At 42.2% G+C, this 26301-nt stretch overlaps 1 protein-coding gene across 1 annotated transcript in view; it reads right to left on the reverse strand.

The window, feature by feature from the left end:
• STIMATE (STIM activating enhancer) overlaps positions 1 to 26301 on the reverse strand; it is a 76577-nt gene that overhangs the window by 12093 nt on the left and 38183 nt on the right. The window contains exons 2-4 of the mRNA XM_075006207.1: positions 17720 to 17768; positions 10759 to 10854; positions 3354 to 3475 (exon numbers count right to left, since the gene is read on the reverse strand). Of these exons, the coding sequence (XP_074862308.1) occupies positions 3354 to 3475; positions 10759 to 10854; positions 17720 to 17768 (267 nt within the window). The remainder of the gene's footprint in view (positions 1 to 3353; positions 3476 to 10758; positions 10855 to 17719; positions 17769 to 26301) is intronic.

Genomic DNA, 26301 nt, shown 5'->3' on the forward strand with positions numbered 1-26301 from the left:
AGAATGATTATATAGTTTCTAGAAATATAAAATAGCCCAGGACTGCATCATTGGGCAGTTTAACAGAGAAGGCAGCCCTGTTTTTTATTTATACTTGCAGTCAACAAGAACACACACTCTTCAGAGGAAAGAAGTTTCTTTGCCTACCTCCAGAGAAGATGTTCAGTAAAATATTGAGGTTTTTGCCCACAGGTCTAGGTCTCCATACCCCACACGGCCTTTAAGGACTTAGATCTGAGAAACCCCTCCCCCCAGTTAACTTCTGAGATGGAGAAATATATTTGTATTTAGTTGATTTATCTTTGAAAATTAAAATTTTGGGGATTAAAGGCATTTCCAAGTGCCCGTGGCTACACAGCATGCTGGCACTTCAAAGTTGCCAAAGGACAGAATTTGCCTAATGACATGCTGCATAGGCATTGCAGCCCTTCATTAATAATCTCCCATCACCCTGATTACCATGCCCCCTTCAAAGAAGGGGACAAGTGTAGATGTAGCATAATTGTTATTTCCGAAAGAAAAGAAAAGCAAAAATAGGGCAGCAAAACACAGCGATTTATCATTTTTAAACAGGTTTCAGTTCTTTCACGTTAAGACCACAAATTGGAGACCAAACACACACTCATTAAGATTAAAAAAAATTTCTTAAAGTGTCATCAGAATGTTCTGTGGGAACTTCACTCCACCTCAGTTAGGGATAAAATAATTGTGCACTCTATAACAAGCTCATTTAAAGGAATCAGATCTTATTTGCACAATTAGTAATTTTTCAACTGGAACTACTTTTGTACATTATGTTTCCACCTTATCCTTGGCATAAATAATTTTTATAGTATAACTTCCTGTAACTGCTCAGTACAAAAGACAAAATAAATTAAACTCATAGGACCTGGAAAAAATGCATGCCAATTTATAACATTAGGAATCACGAGGGAGGAAAACACATGAGATACACATGATTAAAAAGATGCAAAAATAAACAAAACAGTCATCAGATCTTTAAAAATTATCAAATTATTGCAGGCTTCAGTTATAGGTACCCAGCTGGGGGAAAAAAAAAAATCTTGGTTTTCCAAACTGAAACGAAATGTGAATCATATAGCTACTGAGGACAAATAAAGAGACTGCCTTGGTTCCACAATTGAACAGATAAGAATGGTGGTAAGTTAGTTATCCTGATCTGAGGAACATAGCTATTGTGTCCTGGAATAGCCATCAGTGACTCGGGGGGAAAAAAAAGAAAAACAGGCCTTGACCTAAGAGAAACTTTTGAACTTACTCAGGTCTAAGGTGGCTTCTAAGTTGCTTACCTTTCTAGCAGAGATGGGAATATATTATTCAAGGACACAAAAGCAGTTCAGTTAACAACACTAAGACAGAAAGCCTAACAGAAGACACTTCTGACAAAATTCAGGTGCCCAATAACTAGAACTCAGTTAGGTATTTTTGTCTTAACAGAAAGTATAGAGCTAGCTTAGTGATGTGGGTATATGAAAGGACAGACAACTGCCCATATGTAACAACATATTAGTTTCTGGTAACACTCATCACAAACAAGAAATACTGGCTAATATATATTAAAGGTATTAAACTTAAGGAAATCACTATCAAATTGGAGAAGACTGAGCTCCAATTTCTGTTGTATCAACACAATCCCAGTAAGGTTACTGGGGTTACAGTGGTGATCTACATTTCCCAACTTAGATAAAAGTACTTGTGTAGAATTTTTTTTCCCCCTTCAATACCACAACCTAAAGCAAAATTTTGTATCAGTGGCAGAGTTTTTCTTTTATGAAGATTTGCCCTGTGGTACAGACATGAACAGAAACAGTGTTGCATATTAAAAAATAAAGGGACTTTCTGAAATTTTAAAGAGGCAAAAGCGTAACATAGAATATGAGTTAACAGTGTGAAGATTGTGAATTGCAAGGCTTTTTTTTTTAATTAATAAAATAGTTGTCTAGAAATACTCCATATGTAACAAAATGTCAAGTATAGCTGCACTGAGCAGTCATTTAAGACCAATGACTGAAAGTTTCTAAGGATGGTGACTCACCATTACAAGCAGCCAAAAAGGACACAATATCAGCTCTTAATTTAAGAATGGAGTTATTATGGTATCACTATCTTGTCCACTGTGCTATAAGCTTGCCAGCATTTCTATTATAAATATCTGATGTTAGGGTTTTACACTAGAAAATTGTTTGGAGTTGGTCATAAAATTCACAAGTCTCCAGGCAGTAGTATTTTACATGTTTATTTAATGTGTGTTATTTTATTAACTTTAAAAAATAATCATATGTAGTTAACTGCTAGTTACAGTATCTGACGAAAAGTTTTTGTTCTGTTAACTGAAGAAAACCTCATTTAAAAATTATATATTCAACCATAAATAGTTCTTTTCTATAGTATTTGTGAAGTATCTGAGCTGAGTGTTTGCTCTGAACCAAGGCTAGAAGACTCCCAATCTTTGATCTTTAAATGTGGTTGGCTTAGTTCAATTAAAGCTTCATATCCAACTGATGTTAGACTGCAACCAACACCAAGAGATCTTGTAAAATCAGAATTCTGTTGAATATTTTGGAAGATGACTTTTTTTTTGGTCTAGTACATCTTCTTTATACATTTAAAAAAGATCACACAGTACAAATGCAGTAAACCCTCAAGTTACATGGGGGTTGTGTTCCAGCAACCCTGGTCTGACTTGAATTTTTGAGAGCTGGGAAACTATCAGCCCACCCAGGCTGGTTAGTTTCCTGGCTCCAAGAGTGGTGGGGAGCTGGGAACCAAGGGCTGTGAAGTTACTGTCTCCCTGTGACATAAGGGACTGGAAAACTGACCAGCTCACGGCTGGTCAACTTCCCCGTCCTGCAGCAGTGGAGAGCTGGGAACCAAGCTCAAGGCTGGTCAGTTTCTTGGGTCCCACAAGCAGAGGAGAGGGAACCAAGAGGCAGCCTCCATCTGGGGCTGCTGCTGGGGGATGGGCTGGAAGCCCAGCTGTGGGTCTTCCCACCCCCTCCCCCATGGTACTGACATCCCCCAACCCCTCTCGTGTAAAAGTGAGATATGTACATTTCGAATGTCCATATCTCGAGGGATTGCTGTATAAGCCTGTCTGTAAGGTAGCTCATGCTGTGTTCTCTCTCTCTCTCTTTTAAATATAATGAACAAGTTGTTTAATCACAGGCTCCCATGTAACGGTCTAGGTATTACTCTTAAAAACTGCTATAAAGATGCAAGTCAAATGGAAGTCAATTCTAACACAACCATTTTTGTCAGTTAAATGTTAAGTGCAAAGTTATTGCAGTGTTCTTCTCTCCAATTCATTGAGTTGCAAGAAAATAAATATTTACCATATTCACCAAAGCGAAGGGATTCCCATTGCTGCCATTCTACAATGATGCTGACTGCACGCACACCAGCGTAGATTAGCAGCATCCCTAAGGTGGCATCCAACAGGAAGTTTATAAGGTACCTAGAAGGATGTAGAAAGTACAGAAAACAATGAGCATGGATTTTCCTCCACTGAATTTAGGAGGCATCACATTTCTTCAGCTAATGAAGGGCACATGTGCCTGCTTCTCTCTGAACAGCCAGCATCACTATGAGATTTTAAAAAAATTGAACAGCTGTGTATTTGCTCCTGTAACTGTATTCTTATCTTAGATAAGCAGTTTTAGAACCAACTCCCTACTTAGTATTTGTTTTTCAAATTAAAAGTCACAAGAAGCTCCACGTATTTGTGTACAGACTCATTTCATTACTTGGAAAGACTTCATTTAAGTGGAGCCGGAGAACAAAATTTTATTTAATTCCTACCGCTCTTATTTCTCATATTGGCTACGTCTACACGTGCAGCCAACATCGAAATAGGCTATTTCGATGAATAACGTCTACACGTCCTCCAGGGCCGGCAACGTCGATGTTCAACTTCGACGTTGCTCAGCCCAACATCGAAATAGGCGCAGCGAGGGAACGTCTACACGTCAAAGTAGCACACATCGAAATAGGGATGCCAGGCACAGCTGCAGACAGGGTCACAGGGTGGACTCAACAGCAAGCCGCTCCCTTAAAGGGCCCCTCCCAGACACAGTTGCACTAAACAACACAAGATACACAGAGCTGACAATTGGTTGCAGACCCTGTGCCTGCAGCATAGATCCCCAGCTGCCGCAGAAGCAGCCAGAAGCCCTGGGCTAAGGGCTGCTGCCCACGGTGACCATAGAGCCCCGCAGGGGCTGGAGAGAGAGCATCTCTCAACCCCCCAGCTGATGGCCGCCATGGAGGACCCAGCAATTTCGACGTTGCGGGATGCGGATCGTCTACACGGTCCCTACTTCGACGTTGAACGTCGAAGTAGGGCGCTATTCCTATCTCCTCATGAGGTTAGCGACTTCGACGTCTCGCCGCCTAACGTCGAAGTTAACTTCGAAATAGCGCCCGACGCGTGTAGCCGCGACGGGCGCTATTTCGAAGTTGGTGCCGCTACTTCGAAGTAGCGTGCACGTGTAGACGCAGCTATTGTGAGGAAAACAAAGTGAAAAAAATTACACTCATACCAATAAAAATAATGAGGAGTCCTGTGGCACCTTAAAGTCTAACAAATTTATTTGATTACAGAGAGGTAGCCGTGTTCACAAAACCAAAAAAGCAGTCATATAGCACTTTAGAAACTAATAAAATAATTTATTAAGTGATGAGCTTTCGTGGGGCAGACCTGTTTCTTCAGATCTGAAAATGTGACAATCTGAAGAAATGGGCCTGCCCAACGAAAGCTCATCACCTAAGAAATTATTTTGTTAGTCTTTGAAGTGCTAAATTACTTTAAGAAAGTTTTGGGGGATAAGCTGTCATGGGCTGGAATCCATGCTGTCAGATGCATCTGATGAAGTGGGTTCCAGCCTACGAAAGTTCAAGCACGAATATATTTGTTAGTTTTTAAGATGCCACAGGACTTCTCACTGTTTTTACTGAAACAGACTAACACAGCTACCCCTCAAACTCTTTCCAGTGATGGAATATATTGATTTGCTGCAGATGAATGTTAAAGGAAGGTACAGCTCTTAGATATGTCAGATGATAAAACTGTTTTTCTGCTGAAAACTAATACTTGTAGACCCAGCCGTAAACAGCCTGGCGCTGAATACAATACTTTTATGATGTAATAACGATACAGTACAAATTTAAATACAATACAAATTCCAAAAGACAGTAAAATGGACAGACTTAATTCAGCCAAGTCAATTACAGTTTAAACATTCTGAATATTGTAATTGTGTGCAGCTTCAGAAGAAGGCTGTTCAAAGATGCTGCTCTTTTATTATATAATTGATTCAATAGTTGTGCAGTTGCTACGGTACTGTTTATCTTGTTTCAGAAGAAACTTTTGGCTGTATGGCATACAGCAAAAGCGAAAAGGATTATTATGGAATTTAAGTGAATCACGAGTGATACCTTAACCCAAATGTCATCAGAACGTTTGTAAGTCAATGTAGCTCATTTGCTATTCTCCCTATAAATGACTCTTGGCTGAACAAGGTAATAGTGCAGATGCTGCCAGTATCACGACAGTAAACTGTTCTTTTACAGCCACACTGTTGAAAAAATTTTAAAATGAATGTCTGAAGCGAGTCAGGTGGCTTGATGGTAACTTTTTGCACTGCTACCTAGAACTCTTGCTTCCATGTGAGTGACATGCCTGAACGTAAAGGGGGATAGTAAGAAAGAGGAAGCCGTGCTAGTCTATACACTATCAAAACAAAAAGCAGTCAAGTAGCACTTTAAAGACTAGTAAAATGGTTTATTAGGTGAGCTTTCGTGGGACAGACCCACTTCTTCAGACCATAGCCAGACCAGAACAGACTCAATATTTAAGGCACAGAGAACCAAAAACAGTAAGCAAGGAGGACAAATCAGAAAAAGATAATCAAGGTGAGCAAATCAGAGTGGAGGGGTGGAGTGGAAGGTCAAGAATTAGATTGAGCCAAGTATGCAGACAAGCCCCTATAGTGACTCAGAAAGTTACCATCACGATTTAAACCATGTGTTAACGTGCCAAATTTGAATATAAAAGCCAGCTCGGCTGCTTCTCTTTCCAAAACGGTGCGATAATTCCATTTCAGTAACACACATACGTTTGGGTCATTGACAGAATGCCCCATTCCATTAAAATGTTGACTAACTGGTTTGTGGATCTGGGGTGTTTTGATGTCTGTTTTGTGCCCATTGACCCTTTGTCTAAAGGGAGTTAGAAGTCTGTCCAATATACAAAGCATCTGGGCATTGTTGGCACATGATGGCACATATGATGTTAGTAGAGGAGCATGAGAAAGTGTCCGTGATTCTGTGAGTAGCCCGGTTAGGTCCAGTGATGGTATTTCCAGAGAAGATATGTGGACAAAGCTGGCAGCGGGCTTTGTTGCAGGGAAAGGTTCCAGGACTGGTATTCCTGGGGTATAGACAGTGGCTGTTAGTGAGGATCCTCATGAGGTTGGCAGGTTGTCTGTAGGAGAGAACAGGCATGTCACCCAGGGCCTTCTGGAGTGTGGCATCCTGATTAAGGATAGGTTGTAGGTCATTAATAATTCATTGCAGTGGTCTGAGTTGGGGGCTGTAGGTGATGACCAGTGGTGTTCTGTTCTCGACTTTTTTGGGCCGATCTTGGAGTAGCTGGTCTCTGGGTATTCGTCTGGCCCTGTTGATTTGTTTTTTCACTTCTCCTGGTGGGTAATTCAGGTTTATGAATATTTGGTAAAGTTCTTGTAGTTTTTGGTCTTTGTCAGTTGGATCAGAGCAAATGCGATTGTATCTAAGAGCTTGACTGTAAACAATGGATCTAGTCACGTGTGCAGGATGGATACTAGAAGGGTGTAGATAAGTATAGCGATCAGTAGGTTTTCGGTACAGTGTGGTACTGATCAGGCCATCCTTGATTAGTACTGTAGTGTCCAGGAAATGTATCTCTTGCATGTTGTAATTGAGGCGTAAGTTGATGGTGGGGTGTAGATTGTTAGTCTCTGTGGAATTCCTCTAGAGCCTCTGTACCATGGGTCCAAATCATAAAGATGCCATCAATGTCTCTTAAGTACAGGCGTGGTAATAGGGGACAAGAGCTGAGGAATCGTTGTTCCAGGTCAGCCATAAATATATTAGCATATTGTGGGGCCATGCGTGTGCCCATAGCAGTTCCACTAATCTGGAGGTATAAATTGTCCCCAAAACGGAAATAATTGTGTGTGAAAACAAAGTTACAGAGGTCAGACACCAGATTGGCTGTGGTGGCATCAGGGATGGTATTCCTGATTGCTTGTAATCCGTCTTTACGTGGAATATTAGTGTACAGAGCCTCTACATCCATTGTGGCAAGGATGGCGTTATCAGGAACTTTTCTGATGTTTTGTAATTTCCTCAGGAAGTCAGTGGTATCCCACTTTGGAATTCCAAAGGAAATTACAACAACTACTGAAGGAACTCCCTGCTGCTACTCGGAACCTCATTAACTCAGACACACCATCTGAGCCGCAGCCTGGATTATTCTATTTACTTCCCAAAATCCACAAACCTGGAAACCCTGGATGCCCTATCATTTCGGGTATTGGCACCCTTACCACCGGACTATCCAGTTACATAGACTTCCTCCTCAAACCCTATGCCACCAACGCTCCCAGCCATATCCCAGATACCACCGACTTCCTGAGGAAATTACAAAACATCGGAAAAGTTCCCGATAACGCCATCCTTGCCACAATGGATGTGGAGGCTCTGTACACTAACATTTCACATAAAGACAGATTACAAGCAATCAGGAATACCATCCCTGATGCCACCACAGCCAATCTGGTGTCTGACCTCCGTAACTTTGTTCTCACATACAATTATTTCCATTTTGGGGACAATTTATACCTCCAGATTAGTGGAACTGCTATGGGCACCCACATGGCCCCACAACATGCTAATATATTTATGGCTGACCTGGAACAACGATTCCTCAGCTCTCGTCCCCTATTACCACGCCTCTACTTAAGATACATTGATGGCATCTTTATGATTTGGACCCATGGTACAGAGGCTCTAGAGGAATTCCACAGAGACTAACAATCTACACCCCACCATCAACTTACGCCTCGATTACAACATGCAAGAGATACATTTCCCGAACACTACAGTACTAATCAAGGATGGCCTGATCAGTACCACACTGTACCGAAAACCTACTGATCGCTATACTTATCTACACCCTTCTAGTTTCCGTCCTGCACACGTGACTAGATCCATTGTTTACAGTCAAGCTCTTAGGTACAATCGCATTTGCTCTGATCCAACTGACAGAGACCAAAAACTACAAGAACTTTACCAAATATTCATAAACCTGAATTACCCACCAGGAGAAGTGAAAAAACAAATCGACAGGGCCAGACGAATACCCAGAGACCAGCTACTCCAAGATCGGCCCAAAAAAGTCGAGAACAGAACACCACTGGTCATCACCTACAGCCCCCAACTCAGACCACTGCAATGAATTATTAATGACCTACAACCTATCCTTAATCAGGATGCCACACTCCAGAAGGCCCTGGGTGACATGCCTGTTCTCTCCTACAGACAACCTGCCAACCTCATGAGGATCCTCACTAACAGCCACTGTCTATACCCCAGGAATACCAGTCCTGGAACCTTTCCCTGCAACAAAGCCCGCTGCCAGCTTTGTCCACATATCTTCTCTGGAAATACCATCACTGGACCTAACCAGGTTACTCACAGAATCACAGGCACTTTCTCATGCTCCTCTATTAACATCTTATATGCCATCATGTGCCAACAATGCCCAGATGCTTTGTATATTGGACAGACTTCTAACTCCCTTAGACAAAGGGTCAATGGGCACAAAACAGACATTAAAACACCCCAGATCCACAAACCAGTTAGTCAACATTTTAATGGAATGGGGCATTCTGTCAATGACCTAAAGGTATGTGTGTTACTGAAAAGGAATTATCGCACCGTTTTGGAAAGAGAAACAGCCGAGCTGGCTTTTATATTCAAATTCGGCACATTAACACATGGTTTAAATCATGATGGGAACTTTCTGAGTCACTATAGGGGCTTGTCTGCATACTTGGCTCAGTCTAACTCTTGACCTTCCCCCCCACCCCTCCACTCTCTGATTTGCTCACCTTGATTATCTTTTTCTGATTTGTCCTCCTTGCTTACTGTTTTTGGTTCTCTGTGCCTTAAATATTGAGTCTGTTCTGGTCTGGCTATGGTCTGAAGAAGTGGGTCTGTCCCATGAAAGCTCACCTAATAAACCATTTTGCTAGTCTTTAAAGTGCTACTAGACTGCTTTTTGTTTTGATAAAGGGGGATAATGTCTGTTTTGTTTGTACATTTGTAGCAGTAAAACAGGAGCCTCAGAGGAAGCAATTGGCACTCCAGTGTCGGAAGAAAAGGGCTGTAGTGATGAAATTAGGTACTATGAAAAAGAGGAGAGAGTGTGCAACAAAGAATATAATGGTAGTCTCCTAAACTGAGTTTTGGGATTCAGGAAAGGCTCACCAAGAGTACAAAAAGAAAGCAAAACTTCTGCTGACAGACCATATTGTACCCAAGTTTTATATACACAGCTTTTGAATAGAACTGGTATTTACATAATCATTTTAAAAAATGTAAACATCAGTGTGCTCCAAAATTACGATTAAGAGAACCATATAAATCAATTTAAATGCTTAGTAGAGGAAATTCAAGTGTAACACAAGTAACCAACACAAACTATTTTATTCTGAAGACCACAAGGGGTCACTGCCGTTTGAAGAGTGGGAAAATATATTTTATAGTGCTGTTGCTTGCTCATTTTTAATTAAGTACTTAAAATTACAATCTTTATCTCTGAGCATTTAAAACCTACCCATAAAGTTTGTTCAGGGTTTTTAACTGGCAGCTCCCTGAATTCTCAGATAACGTTTCTTGATGCTTTTCTGCGTTCCCAGAAGTTAAAAACGACTCAGTTTAGCTGGACACCCTAACGTGACAATCTGTAGCTCTGCTTTTTGCATCCCCCACAAAATTAGGAGCCACCAATGAAATGATCCAACCGAATAAACTGAAATGAAGAAAAATATTCTTATTACATCTGCAAAAGAGGCTACTGCTGTCAAAACCTGGTTTCCGGCCACTCAACAAACTTTGGTTCCAGATGTTTAGACAGTGAATACCACCAATTCAGTGGTTTGGCTATCTTTAAAACTTTGGCCTCAAACAGGTACTGCTTGAGTATTTCTTTTAGTTAATTTAAACTATTTTACTAGATTGTCAATTTCAAATTTATTTTAAAGCTTTTTTTTTTTTTTTAAAGGAAAATATACTTAATATAAATTTTAAAATCTGCCTTTGTTTCCTCAAGGTATTGATTTTCATTTGCCTGGTACATAAATCATAATCAAATTCTTGAGAGAGAGTGGACTGTGGGAAATGGGGGGGGTGTGATATTTTCTCGGAGACTCAACGTGTTTTCTCCCCTCAACCCAAGGTGTCAGAACACTCAATTGCCTCTAAATGATTCCCAGTTCACGCTGACAAGGAAGTGATACCAGAATTCTGATCTTTCATTAGCTATTCTTAACACGAGCTTTTAAATAACCCTTTATTTAGCCTCAAGACAGTGTTGCAGATTCTTTTATAAATCAACTACAATTTATCAGCTTTTCAATGAAACTCAAAATACCCTTCCCTAACGGATCATTTACTCAAATTCACAGCACTCACAATGAGCAAGGGTCCTCTTCAGTGAGGTCTGATAAATACACATTTGCGAAGTGTATGAACAACATCCCTATGGCTTGTTTGGAGGTATCTAAAAACCTGTATAAAATAAAAAAAGTAGATTTTAAAAAGTACTTATATTAAACTACCAAAATACAGGAAAACCATGTGAAGTCATGCTAATTTTCAGAACCCAGAAATTATGGAATTTTTCAAATCACTAAGTCTGAACATGCTCATCTCTTATACTATACAGTTTTGACTTTTGAATTTTGTAACACAGCAGGTCCTCATAATAAGTCACTTCGCTGTAAGTCATTTCACATATACAACATTAATTAATTCATGAAAGCAGATCCATTGTAAGTTGCACTGATGCACACTTGCATCATTTGGGGGCCGAGGAATCAAAAGCCAGGAACATAGCTGAGCTGGGTGACAGAGGCTGAAGTGCAGAGGCCCTGGAAGTAAACCCTGAAGTCATGGGAGACTGGCAGGGAGCAGCAGAAAGCTTGGAGAAGTTGCGGGGCGGGGGGGGGGGGGGTGGGTGTTGAATTGGCAGGTAGCCAGGGGAGCTGTGGGGAGCCAGTGGAGTCTGGCAGGGAGGAGCTGTGGGGACCAGCAGAGACCTTCATGGAGCCGCAGGGAGCCAGGAGGCTGTGAACAGCTTCAGCCTGCCTGGACCTGTGGGCGGTAAGGAGCCACAGTGAACAGTGGCTGCAAGGACCCAGGAACAGCCAGAAGCTGGGACCTGGAGGGAGGGGCAGGCTGCATGCTGGGCTGAAGAGAGGTGGCAAAATGCAGTGTCCTCCCAGTGAGCAGGGGGAGGACTCACAGGAGCAGGCTGTGTGCCAGGTTGAAGGGAGGTGGCAGTGGTACGTGCCCGCTCTGTGTGCAAGGGCAGCGTCCCATTGTGAAGGGAGAACAGCTGGGGCATGTCTTGATTGCACTCCCTGCAGCAGAGCCAGCTTCCTGCCTCCCCCAGTTAGTGACACTGTGGCCACAGGGAGCAGGACTTTGCTGTGACCCCATAAAAAGTTTTGTGCCCCTCCCCCGAACTTTGCGCATCCCTGCTGTAGTGTGCCGTGACACCACACCACAATCCTGTGTGTTGGCCTTACTGTCTGTAAATTTTGACGTGAATGCATTGCAAGTACATGTGCTTTATCTTAATATATTGTACAGTACTATATTTGTGTACACTATTTCTATTTATGGATTCTGTGGCTTATAGGTTCATTGTATGTACCACATGTATGAACTGTATGTATGTGTTGAGAACATATCTCATGATTCCTCATGGTTTTTAATTCCTTTTTGTAAGTCGTTTCACTATAAATTGTATTATTTAGGAACGTAACCTGGACTTATAACGAGGACCCACTCTATAGTTGTTCCAAATAGTTAAGTTTTCAATAACATGAAACTTCATTATCACCTCTTCCGTTATAATGTAAGCAGTGGGGAGAGGCTGCTGGTATTGTGTGTGGATTAGAGAATAGTACTGCAGTAACATTAAAGAGATTGATAAAATTTTATAAACAAAAATAGCACAGTTTTGCTGGAAAGAATCCCATCCTTTGTTTATGAATTTATAGTAGGTTTATGACACAGCGAAGAAGAAAATGCAGATCACCCAGCCTCTAGTTCTGCTCCTTAACAGTTGGGTAGTGCTTCCTTCTTCAACAGTTTAGTTTACTAAAAAAATCTGATGTTTGTATTTTAGTCTCAAAGTAAATAGCTGAATGTCAATTAATTTACAGTATCTTCTGTTGTATTCAGTGTTATTGTAGCCATGTTGGTCTCAGAAAAATAGAGCGCCAAAGTGAGTGAGGAAATCTCTTTTACTGAACCAATATCTGTTGGCAAGTGCGCCAAGCTTTTGATATGGCAGAGACCTCTTTCTCTTGAAAAAGATAACTAGAAGTACAAGGAACTTCTTCAGCTTACCTTTTCTTGTTTTCTATTTCTTTTAATAAAATGTAGTCCAAGGGAAGTTTTGCAAGGAAGATAGTATTTGTTTATATACAATACTTGTATGGGATGTTTGTGCTGATGTTACTTTTGCCTTTTGGTCTAGCAAGGGGTCAGCAGCAAAGACGGGAGCACAAAATAAATACATGCTCTATTGTTCAACACCTGCACTTTCTGTCCATTTCCACCCCACCATCTCCAAGTAAAGCAAACAGCCCATTAATAGTGGGAGACGAGGCAGGTGAAAGGAATTATTTATTGGATCAACTTCTCTTGCTGAGAGAGGTTTTCAAACTCAGAGAACGCTTCTTTCTGAAAACCTGTCTCCCCATCAACAGAAGCTGGTCCATTAAAATATATTACCTCTCACACTTTCCCCCATAAAATTACCATATACACATCACCTATTACTATTTCAGTTCATACATCAAATATCACAGGCAAGTAACTAATTGAGAAGTATGATCCCTTGCCACTAGTGGAAGTTTTTAAAATATGAGTCCTTTAGACTAGTTCAACACTATCAGAGTCCAGAGCAAGAACATTCTCTTCTCTTCCACACAAAATTGGAGGTCAGACACATTTTGTTCACATTACTACTTACAGGAAATATGTATTTAAATAGGACTAAATCTGTTCTCTACTGCTGTTGCTTAATATTTTTGTCCTTTTCTTTCACTGTCTATTGTTTTGTTTGCTAGCCTTTTTATCAACTCATTTTCTTTTCCTTTTTACTGACTAGCATATCGTTCTTGCCCTGTATTCAACGAACCTTAGGTTAATCAAGCCCCAAACTCATAATCCTCAGCCTGTAAGGCATAAACAGACTAACTGTCACTTTTTTGCCACTTCCTTTCTTTTGTACCACCTTGGTGAGTGAGCAGAACGAATGGGAACGCACATGGCAAAGACACTGCCAAGCTTCATGAGAGGTCACTCACCATCTCACACGAGGCCACTGAGGACTATGTCTGTTTTCAAATGCTAAGTAGTCAACAGCTCAAACTGATTTACTATGGTGTCGTCCTTGTATCTGTGAGCTGAAATGAAGTGCCCCATGGCATATATGCCTTCTTAACTTTCCCACTGTTCCTGAAGGAGAGCGTATACAACAGGAACTTAATCTCCACCAGACAGTGGGTTATGCAGAGGGGATAACAGAATTACTCATGGGAGCGCTGGTTCACTGATGAATGTCTGTGCATAAAATGAGCATTCACAGTAGGTTCCTGCAAAACTGCACTCTCTCTCATGAGGCCACTCCTCCTTTAGGGCCATCAACAACTTCTATCAACATTCTTTTCAAAAGAGTTCATACACCCGATAGCATTCATCCTAAAGCCAGGCCTATGACTGATGCATGTGTTCATCATGAATCTCAGGTACTCCAATAATCACATCACAACATGTGATTTTCAGGTCTTCCTGCAGAAAGCCCTGGCCAGTGAAGTTGTCCAGACAAGAGATAAAACTGAATTTTTTCCTCTCTTAAAGCTGGTATAAATTCTACAGTGATTCTGGAAAAGATCTGGGAGCCACAACCAGAAGTGGTAATGGCCACATGTTCAACAGTGTCATCCAAATGTAAAAAGAAAGTTGCCTGTGGGTAGTGATGGAAGCTGAAAAGAGGTGACATCCATGCACAGAAAGGAAGAGTTGTCTTTGGAACAGAAAAATGGGAATTTCTTACTACAGAGTCTGGCAAAAGCCAGGATTGTAAGTCTACTCTTCTTATGTCTTTGAATAGCTTTAATGTCCCATAAAACTTCCCACAGCAGCAATATGAGCTAGGAATGCATATCCAGGGGCATCTGATTGGAATGATGAAGGCCTCGCATACCTTCATGAAAAGATGTGTCCTGCTATGGTTTTTCTTCCAGGAAGACAACCTTATGCCATGGGATTTCTAGGTTGAGGGCTCGTACCTGCAGTACTGCCCACCCAGTTTAGTACTGTCTGTGAAAGAATGTGAGGGCATTAGTATGTTCAATGGAAGTGCTGTGTAGTAAACAGGCCATAGTTCAGGTAAAAAGTCTGCCCTATTTAGAAACAGTAAGTCCCTGACAATATGGGAAGATAATGACTTGCCCCAAAACCCAGTTTTTCCACAATCTTGCCTCCCTCCTTTCCTGCCTGGGAATGGGTGTGGGGAGCTGAGGCAACCCGCCTGGACTCTGGAGTCTGTGCCTGTGGGTACATTTATACTGCAATGAAGATAAGCATTGCAGGTTGTGCAGGCCCACCCAAAGCTGACATGGGGAGCTCCTTGGATATTTACCCAGTTCTTACACTAAGGATAGCCCCTACTTCCAGAGCTACATTGCTATTGTTCTAGCTTTGATCTAGCTAGATTGCATATCATGTGGGAATACATGAGCTAGCTTCAATCACACCTCCCAGCTGCACAGCAGACATATCCTGCAACCTTCTTGGCCTCTCCAATCCAGCCTAGCTTTTTTGGGCCCAGCTGATGCAAATACATCCCCAGAAGAAACAGCACTAAGAGGACAATGTTCCCAAAAGCAAATGCAACCCTAAGATACTGCTGGTACGTAGACAACTAACTGAGCCAAACTATTATTCAGAAATTTTAAATACAAGGTTGAACCTTCCTTCTGAAAAGCTCTGCTGCAGGGAGAGCTGTCTGGATCCCTTGTCATCATGGAGCCAGAGAAAACTGAAGGGTGCTTCAATGGCCATGACGTTTCCCTGCCACTGGTGAATGGCAGATCTAGTTTTGTCCCCAAGCAGTAAGAAGGCTGAAGGAGCCATACTCATGTATCTGGTGACCTTTACATAATGAAAACAGATTGATTGAAAGGGAAATTAAATTCAAAGGAACACACTGGACCTATTTTCAGAAGGGAAGTCATGATCCTTTGGATGCAGGTTCCACCAGGTATAAGTTACATACTGAAGTAGCTGAAGGAGAGGAGAGCTGTGTGGCAGCACTTAGATGGGGAGGTCTCCAGATGGGCCAGTGTCTCCTACGACTTCTGGGTGGTGGGGAAGCTGAATGGCTCCTTTCACACCGCCCCACCACAAGCTCTGCCTCCATATCTTCTACTGGTTATAGTTCCTGGCCAACGGGAGCTGTGTAGCTGGAACTCATGGAGACACCCGCTCCCCTGCCCCACCTTTCTCTGCTTCCCGAGAGCCGTGTGAAGCTGGAGAGGAAGCCTGCCTGCCCCGCCAACTCTCTCCCTGACCTCCGGCCCCTGCAAATGGCTGCACATTTCCCTTAATGCCTCTGTGAGGACCTGGCCCAAATTATAGTTAGGGGTACACAATACAAGTCATGAAGAGTCATAAGCTGTGACTTTTTCTTTATTGTCTGTTAACACACCCATGACTTTTACTTTTATGGGGGGGAAGGGATCACTCAGTGTTTTGAGCACTGGCCTGGCAAACCCAGGGTTGTGAGTTCAATGCTTGAGGAGGCCATTTAGCAGACTTGGGCAAACAGATTTAAAAAAAAAAAATTGTCAGAGATAGTGCTTTGTCCTGCCAAGAGGGCAGGGGACTGGACTCAATGACCTCCTGGGGTCCCCTTCCAGCTCTATCAGATGTATATCTCCATATATTACTAGAAATACCCATGACTAAAACACAGCTTTAACCATCACTCATTTGAAATTTACTTTAAGATAGTATTCCATAGACAACCACAATGATTTCAAACTCTACAACACCTCTCTAGGATATGATGAAACAAATAGCATGTAAAACAGAGAATTTATTACCATCTTAAACACCTGAAATAGCTGCATGTTGAGCATAAGCTCAAACACTGAAATTACACAGGATAATGTTAAACTTCAAATTACATTTCATGCTCAAACAATAGCTGGGAATTCCAGTCATGTGTAATGCAGCTAGAACATTTACTCTAGCCACAAGCAGCAAGGAATTTACTTTCAACCACTGGCAACTCCTTTCAAGAACGTCAGCTAGGAACCCCTAAACTGACCAGTCTTGGTATTCATTTTAGATACTTTTGTCTGGCATATGATAAAAGTGAAACTGTTTACAGAGGCAACAGATGTATTCAGAAAGTTTGAGCCAAATTTTTAAGCCTGAGGCTTAGGTTTTGAAGTTATAACCCTGGCTGTCCCCAACAGCAGTTGTTAGTGCTGACCCCTTGAAAAGTCAGGTCCAGCTACTTACTTAGATATCAATTTACAAGCCTCAAGGAGATTTCACATGCATATTTTAGGGAAGATTTGCTTTAGTGCACAGAAAAGGGAATAAAACAACTGCTTTAAAAAAGGATCCCTCAATCTTTTACATAAGTATTCTTTGAATTTTTAATGTCTAGAAGGAGGTTTCTAAAGCCACACTTACACAGCACTCCCCTTCCAGAAGGGGAAAGCAAATGAGTGATAAAAATGCAAATGAAGTGTGGATTTACATCTCATTTGCATATTCTCACACATTCATGAGAAGAGACTTTTCTGGGAGCAAGAACAGCTGTATAGCTGGGGTTCCTTTGGGGAAAAACCCATTTTCGAAAGAATCCTTTGAAAGAACCCACTAAACATGCATATTTTGTTCGCATTTATTTCAGGAAGAAGAGTTCTTTTGAAAACTTTTTTTTTTTCTCCCAAAAAGGAACCCCATCTACACAGCTGTTTGTGCTTCTAGAAAAGTTTCCTCTGGAAGCGCAATTGCACAAGAATATGCAAATGAGGTGTGAGATGTTAATCTGCACTTCATTTGCATTTTCAGTCTCACTCATTTGCATTCCCCTTCTGGAAGGTGAGTGCTATGTAGACATGGTCTAAAGGTATTTGTAGTGAAACAGTATGAACAGGGAAAATATAAAGTGAAATAATTGCTGTTCATCATTCCTCATGTAGTCTCCAAGTCTGACTCTATTTAAGTGCTTTCACATGTTACACATTATATGCCAGTAATTCTTTCACTTTCCATAAGCTAAACATCTAGGATATTAAAAAAAATGAAGAATTATTAATAATAGATGACTTACCATATCCTCCAAGGACGTCTTTCATGCTTTGGTTCTCTGAAGCGTTTTACTGAAAGAAAATTAAAGATAATCAGTGATTACCAATGTAAGAAAAATATAAAAATTAAGTAGATCAGCAAATGGAAAGATATTATTCAATATTGTAAGTTTGGAAACATGCTTCAGCATATCAAACTCCTAAGGAAAGCCACATAGAGCTGGCTCATGGGAAGACAGTTACATCAACAGCTATCTTCCAAAATGGTCAGGGACACAGCCGCATGCTTTGGGTGCCCTAAACATCTCCAGAATCTGCGAATGGATGACAGAGGATGGATCACTCAGTATGTGCCCAGTTCTGTTCATTTCCTTTGAAGCATCATCGCTGCAAGATGACATGACATGGGCTAGAAAGACCATTAGTCTGGTTCAGAATGGCTAGTCTCAAGTACAGTAAACCCTCAATTTAATGGACACTGTCTGCCAGCTCTCCCCTGCCCCAAAAACAAAAAAACAAACAAACAAAGCCCGTGACTCACCAGAACTGCAGGAGCAGCTGGTGCCAGCAGGGCTGCTGGAGCTGCCATACACTCCTCCCACCAGGGGTGGGGCACATGCATGGGCAGGCGGCATGCACTGACATTCTGCAGGTTCAGATTTAACTGACTTTTGACATTAAGAGATACCCTTTCCACCCATCAGTCTGTTAAATTGAGGGTTTACTGGACTAAGCAACTGACTTTTTCCAGTTGCAGACTTCTCTCTAGTTTGAAAAAATCAACTATTACAGACTGTTGCGTATAATGACAATGATCTGTCCATAGTCTTGTTCTTCTTGTAAGCCTGGACTATGGTTGGTTCTGTGCCAAGCCATGTTGCAAGGTCACCTGATGCTGGAACCCATTTTGGATGTGGTTACTTTTTCATAAGGCTGTGAAAGGGTTGAGGCTCAACAGAGAGGATTCCTGGATTAGGCAAAATTTATTTATAGGCAGGAAACCAAACAGGAGTGTTGGCAGACCCCAAGGGACCTCCTGCTAACCACCATGGCAACGGTTGGAAACATCTAAGACCGAACAGAGGTACTGAGAAAGGTTGATTACAACTTCTGTTAGGGTAAAAAACGGATGTAGTAAGTTTCTTAGAGCAGTGGTTCCCAACCTGGAGTCCACAAAGATATTGCAGGGGGTCCATGAAAAAATAAAAGAAACAATTATTTTCTCTGATAATTTTTATTGGGGTTGGGGCATACAATAGCTGTGCACCTCTGTTTGTTCACTGATAAAAGGGAAGGAACAACTTTTCAGCATGCTCTGTATACTTTTACATCAAGTAAATATCTGGGGTTCAGGTCCCACTGAGGATGTGCACCTGGGTGCTGTGTCAAATCCATGTGGCTACACCTTCCCAGAGCTGAGCTGCTCTCAGGGTCTCTATTGTTTTGTCATGGGCTGTGATCCCAACTCTGTGTCTCTGGTAGGGGAGACCAGAGGCTCTGGCTCAGCAGGACATGGTGGTGGAGGCACCCAAGAGGTCAGACTAAATTGGTATGCCCAGCTCATCAGATGACTCAAGGGGATTTTGGTGACCGAACCTGTCAGATCTCTTCCGCCACTTGCTACACTCAATAAGCAAATATATACAGCATGAAGCACAACTATGCAGAACAAACTGTTCAGACCGACGAGACTAGAAACTGAAAGGTCATGAGCAAAAGAATTAATATTTACTTGCAGGGCAAACGCAATCTGTTCCTTACTTGAAAGAGGGTACACAGTACTAATTTTACTGGGGGCATCATGATCTTTGTGTAGCTTGTAGAGCTGTCAATTAACATGTGTTAACACCTGCAATTAATGCAGGGCAGAACTGATGAGTCAAATGTGTTAACATGAGTTGATTGACAGCCCTATTAAATAGTGACCCACCTGCTGTCTTCAACACACTGTCTCCCCAGCTGTGCACATCTGGAGCTAACCACACAGCTGCCTGCTCCTGGCCTGGAAGTAGGCTCTCTGGCTTCTGCCAGGTATCAAGTGGGGGAAGACATCCGAGACTACAGGAGGCCGCGGCAGAATGGGATGTGGCAGCTCTGAATTTGGGTGAGTGTCTGCTCCAAAAGCACCCGCCTGTGGTATGTCTGCAGGGGAACATCTTCAGCCCCTCTAATGGTGTCTTTTACAACACTACCGCCATAGCAGTCCACTGTAAAACCTGCCGATGCAATGCTGTACCAGATTTGGCAGCTGTTGCACTGAGACCACAGCCTGTGGCCTTACCTGATGTCTTTTTATTACTTCCTTTTGAGCCTCCCCCACCTGCCTACACCTGTGTGGTGTTGCCTCTTCCCTGCGGCTTCTGCGGGGAGATTTGGTGAAGACGCTGCACAGCACCTAGCACAGCAGCGGTCCCTGCCTGATAACAGCATCACAGCTGGAGCAAGGGTCCCCTCTGGAAGGGTCTGGTGCCTGGGACGTCTCCCCAGCTAGTGGGACCCAGCTAGTCCCGGGACCCTGCCCTGCAGCCATGTGAACTGAAACCAGCAGGTCCCAGTACAGAAGTCTGTGTAAAATTTGTGTGGGAGGGAGACATTAAACATCATTTTAAACCCCAGGAGAAAAGCCTGCATCACAGCAGGCAGAGGCAATCGATACATCTGCAGGAGAACGATTCGTCTTTCTTGTGCCATACCCCCAAAGGGTCTAATGAAACTGGGGGTCTTTGAGTTAAATGGATGCCCACAGCATACCACCCGCTGGGCTTCCATCCTGTCACATGCGCTAGGTCTATAAAAGCACAAAGGGGGCACAGAAAGCGAGTAAGGGATTGTTAGTAAATTAACGTGCATTAATTTTTAAAAATACTGTTTAATCGTGCCTAATTTTTTTAATCGCTTGAGCGCCCTAGTAGCTTGCATTACTCAAAATTAAAGCAGGAATTGTTTTCATACCGGACAAATCCTACATGAAAGAATACTGTATTGCCTTTACTGCCCACTTACAAAAAAAATCCGGCATTGAGTGAAGCCAATGATATAAGCCTACAAAAATAAACAAAGAGCTAAACTGTTCACTCCTTGCACAATTTGTAATGCAATCATTAAGTGATCTACTGCTGTAACCCAAGTTAGTTTGTTTGTTATAAGGTTCTAGATGCTACAGACATCTGAGGTAGTTACAGCACGCCCAGCAGCAGTGAATTGTGAGGTGTGTGGAGAATATTAGTCAAGCTTTGTTCCTTCACATTGGTGGGAACAGGGAGAAAAAAATGGCGCCTGGAAGATAATGGACCATTTCAGTTGGATTTAAAAAGTCACTCTGCCAGCTAAGAAAACAGAAAATACCAAATTAACATATAAATGGTAAAACAAGGAAATTTTGATTTAGTTTACCATAGTACAAGATTTACCTCATAAAATTCCACATGAAAACCATATGCATATGTATTGCAATACTCAGATAAAGCAGAGTTATGCAAAAGATGCCATCAGTGTCCTGGCCAGCCAGACTGCTACTGCACATCAAGATCTAGGAATGAGAGAGTGTTTCTGTGGGGGTTCCACAGGGACTGGTGTGAGATCTAATGCTAATCAACATTTTCCTCATGACTGGAAATATAAAAATCACTTAAGATTTGCACATGATAAAGATTTAGCTAAATCATGGGTAGGCAAGATATGACCTCTGGGCCAGATCAGGCCCACTAAGCCTTTTGATGCAGCCTGTGGCCTGCCCAACCAGGACTTTGAAGCAGCTTCCCTGGCTGCTGCAGCCTGGGGCTGCTCAAAATGTCTGGCAGCTCTCTAGAACCCGGAAGCCTATTGCAGGGGGAAGGGAGACTGTGTGTTGCTCCCATCCCCTACCCAATGACTGCAGCTCTCATTGGACTGGGAGTGAGGGCAGCATATGATGTCTCTCCTCTATGCTCCCCACACAAGAAGCATGCTGCGGAGAGTGGTATGTGAACAGCCTCCAGTAGTTTTGAGCAGATTGGAAGCTGCAGCAAGCAGGGGAGGCTGCTTTGCGGTCCTGCTGGGCTGCTGGTCAGGAGATGCCTCGGTAAGCGCCTCCCATCCAGCACCTGCTTCTGGTACCCTACCCACTATAGCTCCTCAACTCCCTGCCCCAGATAACCACCCAAAAATGTTTTCCTCCCCAGGCAAGCCCCTCCCGCAGGCCAGAATCCTCTCCTGCACCCATACCCCCTCCCTGACACTACACCTCAATCCCCTCCTTCACCAAGACTCCCTTGCAGATCCTGCACTCCTGTCCTCTCCCCCAAGCCTCCTTCTGCACCTAGCTTTCATCCTAGATCCCACACCTCCTCCACAGAAAATTGTGGCTCTTGAACACTTACCAGTTGCTCTCCATCAAAATTATTGCCCGTCTATGAGCTAAATGGCAAAAAAGGAGGAGACACAAGTTATATTGAATTATCTGGATTGCTCGGTAAACTGGGTCCAGTCATTTAATATAGCCAAATGCAAGAGACGTCTAGGAACAAAAATGAAGGTCATGCCTACAGAATGGTGATTGTGTCCTAGAAAGCAGTGACTGACAAGGATCATAGGCTCACAGGACAAGTAACTCAAGGAGGACCTCACTATGCAGAAAGGGATAAACATGATCCTTGAATAAACATAGCAAGGAGATTTTGCTCTGTGTATATAGCTCTGGTGAGACTGATCCTGGAACACTGTGTACAGTTCCAGCATCCGTGTATTTTAAAGGATGTCAAAAAAAGTGCTCAAAATTGGGGAAAATGCCATGGAGTGAGACAGACTAACAGCTGACTTGATTACAGTCAGTAAGTATCTTCATGAGAAGGAAATACGGTGTGCTAAAGTGCTCTTCACTCAACCCCAGAAAAGCATAGCACGATCCAATCAGCAGCAGCCCCTTAAGATTAAGGATGATCCTCCCCCCCACCCCCCACAGGTTTTATTTTTCATGGGTTCTTTTGTGACTGAGGAGTGGTTATGAACTACGGGTTTGTTGGCAGATATCACAGGTAGTAATGGAAGACGCAGTTGGGCCATAATTGCTGCATAAGAGTCGTTTTTCTTCTCTGGCATTTTTCTGTGACTGGGGCAAGGTGGTTTTCCTCAAAAGTGGAAGTTCCCTTTTTGACAAGTTAACCATGTCCTGAGCTGCTGCCTGCTAGCTTGTGGTGTTACTGACTTCTCTTGATGTTTACCTTGGGGATGTCTTTAAAAAGTGTTTCTTTTGGCCTTCCTGCTTTGGTGAGCTGGCCATACAGCAGTTGTTTTGCCAAGCATATATCATGCACGCTCACACAGCATCTGCTTCAACTAAGCTGCTATGGATAATCAGGGCATCAACACTGAAGATGTTAGCTTCTCTGAGGACACTGACAGAGTGATGATCCTCCTACTTTATGTTGTGGCTCTTCTGAAGAAAGTGTTGATGTTGGCATTTCAAGTTCTTGCTATGGGTCACCCAGATCTCACAGCCATAGAAGAGAGTTGAGGTCACCACCACTTTATAAACAAAATGTCTTACGTGTTGTGATTTTTTGAGCACCAAGTGAGACAGTCTGCCAAAGACAAGCCTGGGAGATGGCTGACAAAACAAAGTATTCTACATTTTCCAGCTCTTCTTTTATCAATGTTGATCATTCTTCTTGGGTCTTATGACTGACCAGGTACTGGCTGATGGAGAACTTTTCTTCTACCAATGTTTAGAATTATTCCTAGGCTTTTTTAATCTTCAGAGAGGAAATTATGGAGTTGATTGTGCATACTCAAAAAGGATAACTATATCACAATCATCTATACACTGGAATTGGGTTTTTGTTACCTGTATTACTTTAGTTCTGGAATGGAGAAAAGAAAGGTTGAAGAGGCTGCTGTCAGTCCAACATTGGGTGACAATGCCCTGGGGTAGATAGTTTGGGGTTAATGTTTTCATAGCTGCAAAGAAAATGGAGAAAAGGTGTGCCGCTAAACACCTCATTTTACACCAGTTCAGATGACAGAGGACTCAGCTGTAGAGCCTCTGGACAGGATAGAGGCAACCATCTTGTCATGGAGGAGTCTTACACTGGTGATAAATCATGTCAAAGTTTGACTGCTCAAGAAAAATTTTCAAAGAGCTTTACAGTTGACAGAGTCAAAAGTTATGATCTGATTGATAAAGACCATCTACATCTACATCTACTAGTAGTATTAACATCTTTCCTGGATTTGCTTGGCTATGAAAATCACGTTGGTGATGCCTTGTGATGGTCTAAAACCATACTGGAATTCCTAAACTTCTTCCTCTGCAAGAGGGAGCAAGCAATTCAGTAGGAGTCTATCAAGAATCTTCCCAGAACTGCAGAGGAGGGCAATGCCTTGCTAGGGGCTACAGTCAGCACTGTCTTCCTTTCTGAAAATGAGATATGCAAGTCCACAGGGATTTCTTGGTATGCCACATTTTAAGGAGCAGCAACTGAAGCTTCTTAGTGTTTCTTGCTGCTCCTCCTTCAGTATTCTAGATGGTATGCCACCAAGACCTGGCATGTTATGGTTCTTCATTTGTTTAATTGCTTTGCAGACTTCATCAGGTGCTGGTGAGCTGGCAAGAGTTTCCCAGTTTGGGTGCTGAGGGATGGAGTTGATTGTATAATCAGAGTTGTTTCATGATTTAGAAGTTTTTGGTAGTTTTCCTTCCAGGGCTCTTTGATTGATTAATTGGAATAGAAATATTGTACTTACATTTCAGTGTAAGGTATATAAAGTAGGAACGTATCATTATCCAAATAACCTTTTAGACTGTACTGACTTTAAAAAAAAAACTAGTAATGTAGCTTGTTGTAAACCTAAGCAAATATGTTGATGTACCCCTGGAAGACCTCTGTGTACCCCAAAGGGTACATATACCTCTGGTTATGAAACACTGCCCTAGGGTGTACATATTGGGACCAAGCCTAGTCAAATAATACATAAATGTTTGGAGACATGGGTAACCAGTGAGGTGGAAAATTTTACAGATGATACAAAATTGCTCAAGATAATTAGAGGTCCACAGCAGACTGCAAAGAGCTTCAAAAGGATCTCACAAAACTGGGTGATTGGGCAACAAAATGGCAGATGAAATTCAATGTTGATAAATTCAAAGTAACACTGGAAAAAAAATACTCCCAACTATACCTCTAGAAAGATAAGGTTTAAGTTAGCTGTTGCCACTCAGAGAGATCTTTGAGTCATTGTGGATAGTTCTCTGAAAACATCCAATTAATGTGCAGTGGCAGTCAAAAACCAAACAATGCTGGGAATCACTGAGATAGAAACGATCTTATTATGTATACCTATCTTATTGCCACTCTATTAAATCCATGGCACACCCACATCTTGAATACTTTGTGCAGATGTGGTTGCCCCATCTCAAAAATGTATGGGAACTGGGAAAGGTTCAGAAAAGTGCAACAAAAATTATCAGGGGTATGGAATGGCTGCCACATGAAGAAAGATTAATAAGACTGGGACTTTTCAGCTTGTAAAAGAGATGACCAAAGGGATAGGATAGCTTCTATAAAATCTAAACTAGGATGGAGAAAGTAGATAAGGAAATGCTATTTACTGCTTTCCATCACAAAAGAACCAGGGGTTGGGTGTGTATGTGACCAAATGAAAATTAATAGGCAGCTGGTTTAAACACAAAACAAAGTTTTTTTTTCTCACTGTGTACCATTAACATGTGCAACTTGTTGCCAAAGGGTGCTGTGAAGGCTGGGAGATTGACAGAATTCAAAAAAGAACTAGATAAATTCATGGAAGATAGGTCCATCAACGGCTGTTAGCTCTTCCTTATTTACTTTCCCCATTGCTTTTAGTGTGCTTTGTAAGGTCCAACTGTGCTTGGTTTTTGGCAATTCTCATTTTATCCCTACACTTCCTGACCACCAATAGTTGCTATCCTTGTTGATACATCCTCTTTCCATTCCTTGTGGGCTATTTTTCCGAAGAAGTCTATTTGAGATGCCTGTTCATCTGAAAATGTTCAGAGCCAAGATCAACAATGACAAAAGGCTACCGGATGGTACTGATGGGGTCATATGAAATGAATTAGTATTTCTTTCCAGCTCTCCAGACAACAGATGTGCAATCCACAATTAGCAATACTCAGTAGTCAAACAATAAATGTGTAGAAAGAATCCTAGAATTGATTTTTCAGATCAGAGTTGAAGTACACTGACTACTGTTGTGTGTTGAAAACTTGCATTGATGCTTTTCAGCTATAGTTGTGTGAACAACTAATTTCTGACACAGAAAGTGAGTCTTTTCACAAACACTGCATTCACTTATATAGTCTGCTAACTACAGTATTACAAAGAGAAGTTACTCACCGTAGTAACGGTGGTTCTTCGAGATGTGTCCCCGTGGGTGCTCCACAATAGGTGTTGGGCTCGCCCGGCGCCGCAGATCGGAAATCTTCCAGCAGTTTCTCCTGGATCGCGCATGCGCGGGCACACACCGCCCCCCTGCGCGCCCCCGGCCGTGTGTGCGATCCGGTCCCCGCCAGTTCCTTGACCAACCGCCTCGGATGCTCCTGAAAAATACTAAACAGAGATCCGAAGCGGGGAGGATGGGCGGGTGGTGG

This window comes from Carettochelys insculpta, chromosome 11, assembly GCF_033958435.1.
Source record: "Carettochelys insculpta isolate YL-2023 chromosome 11, ASM3395843v1, whole genome shotgun sequence".
Taxonomy (NCBI): Eukaryota; Metazoa; Chordata; order Testudines; family Carettochelyidae; genus Carettochelys; species Carettochelys insculpta.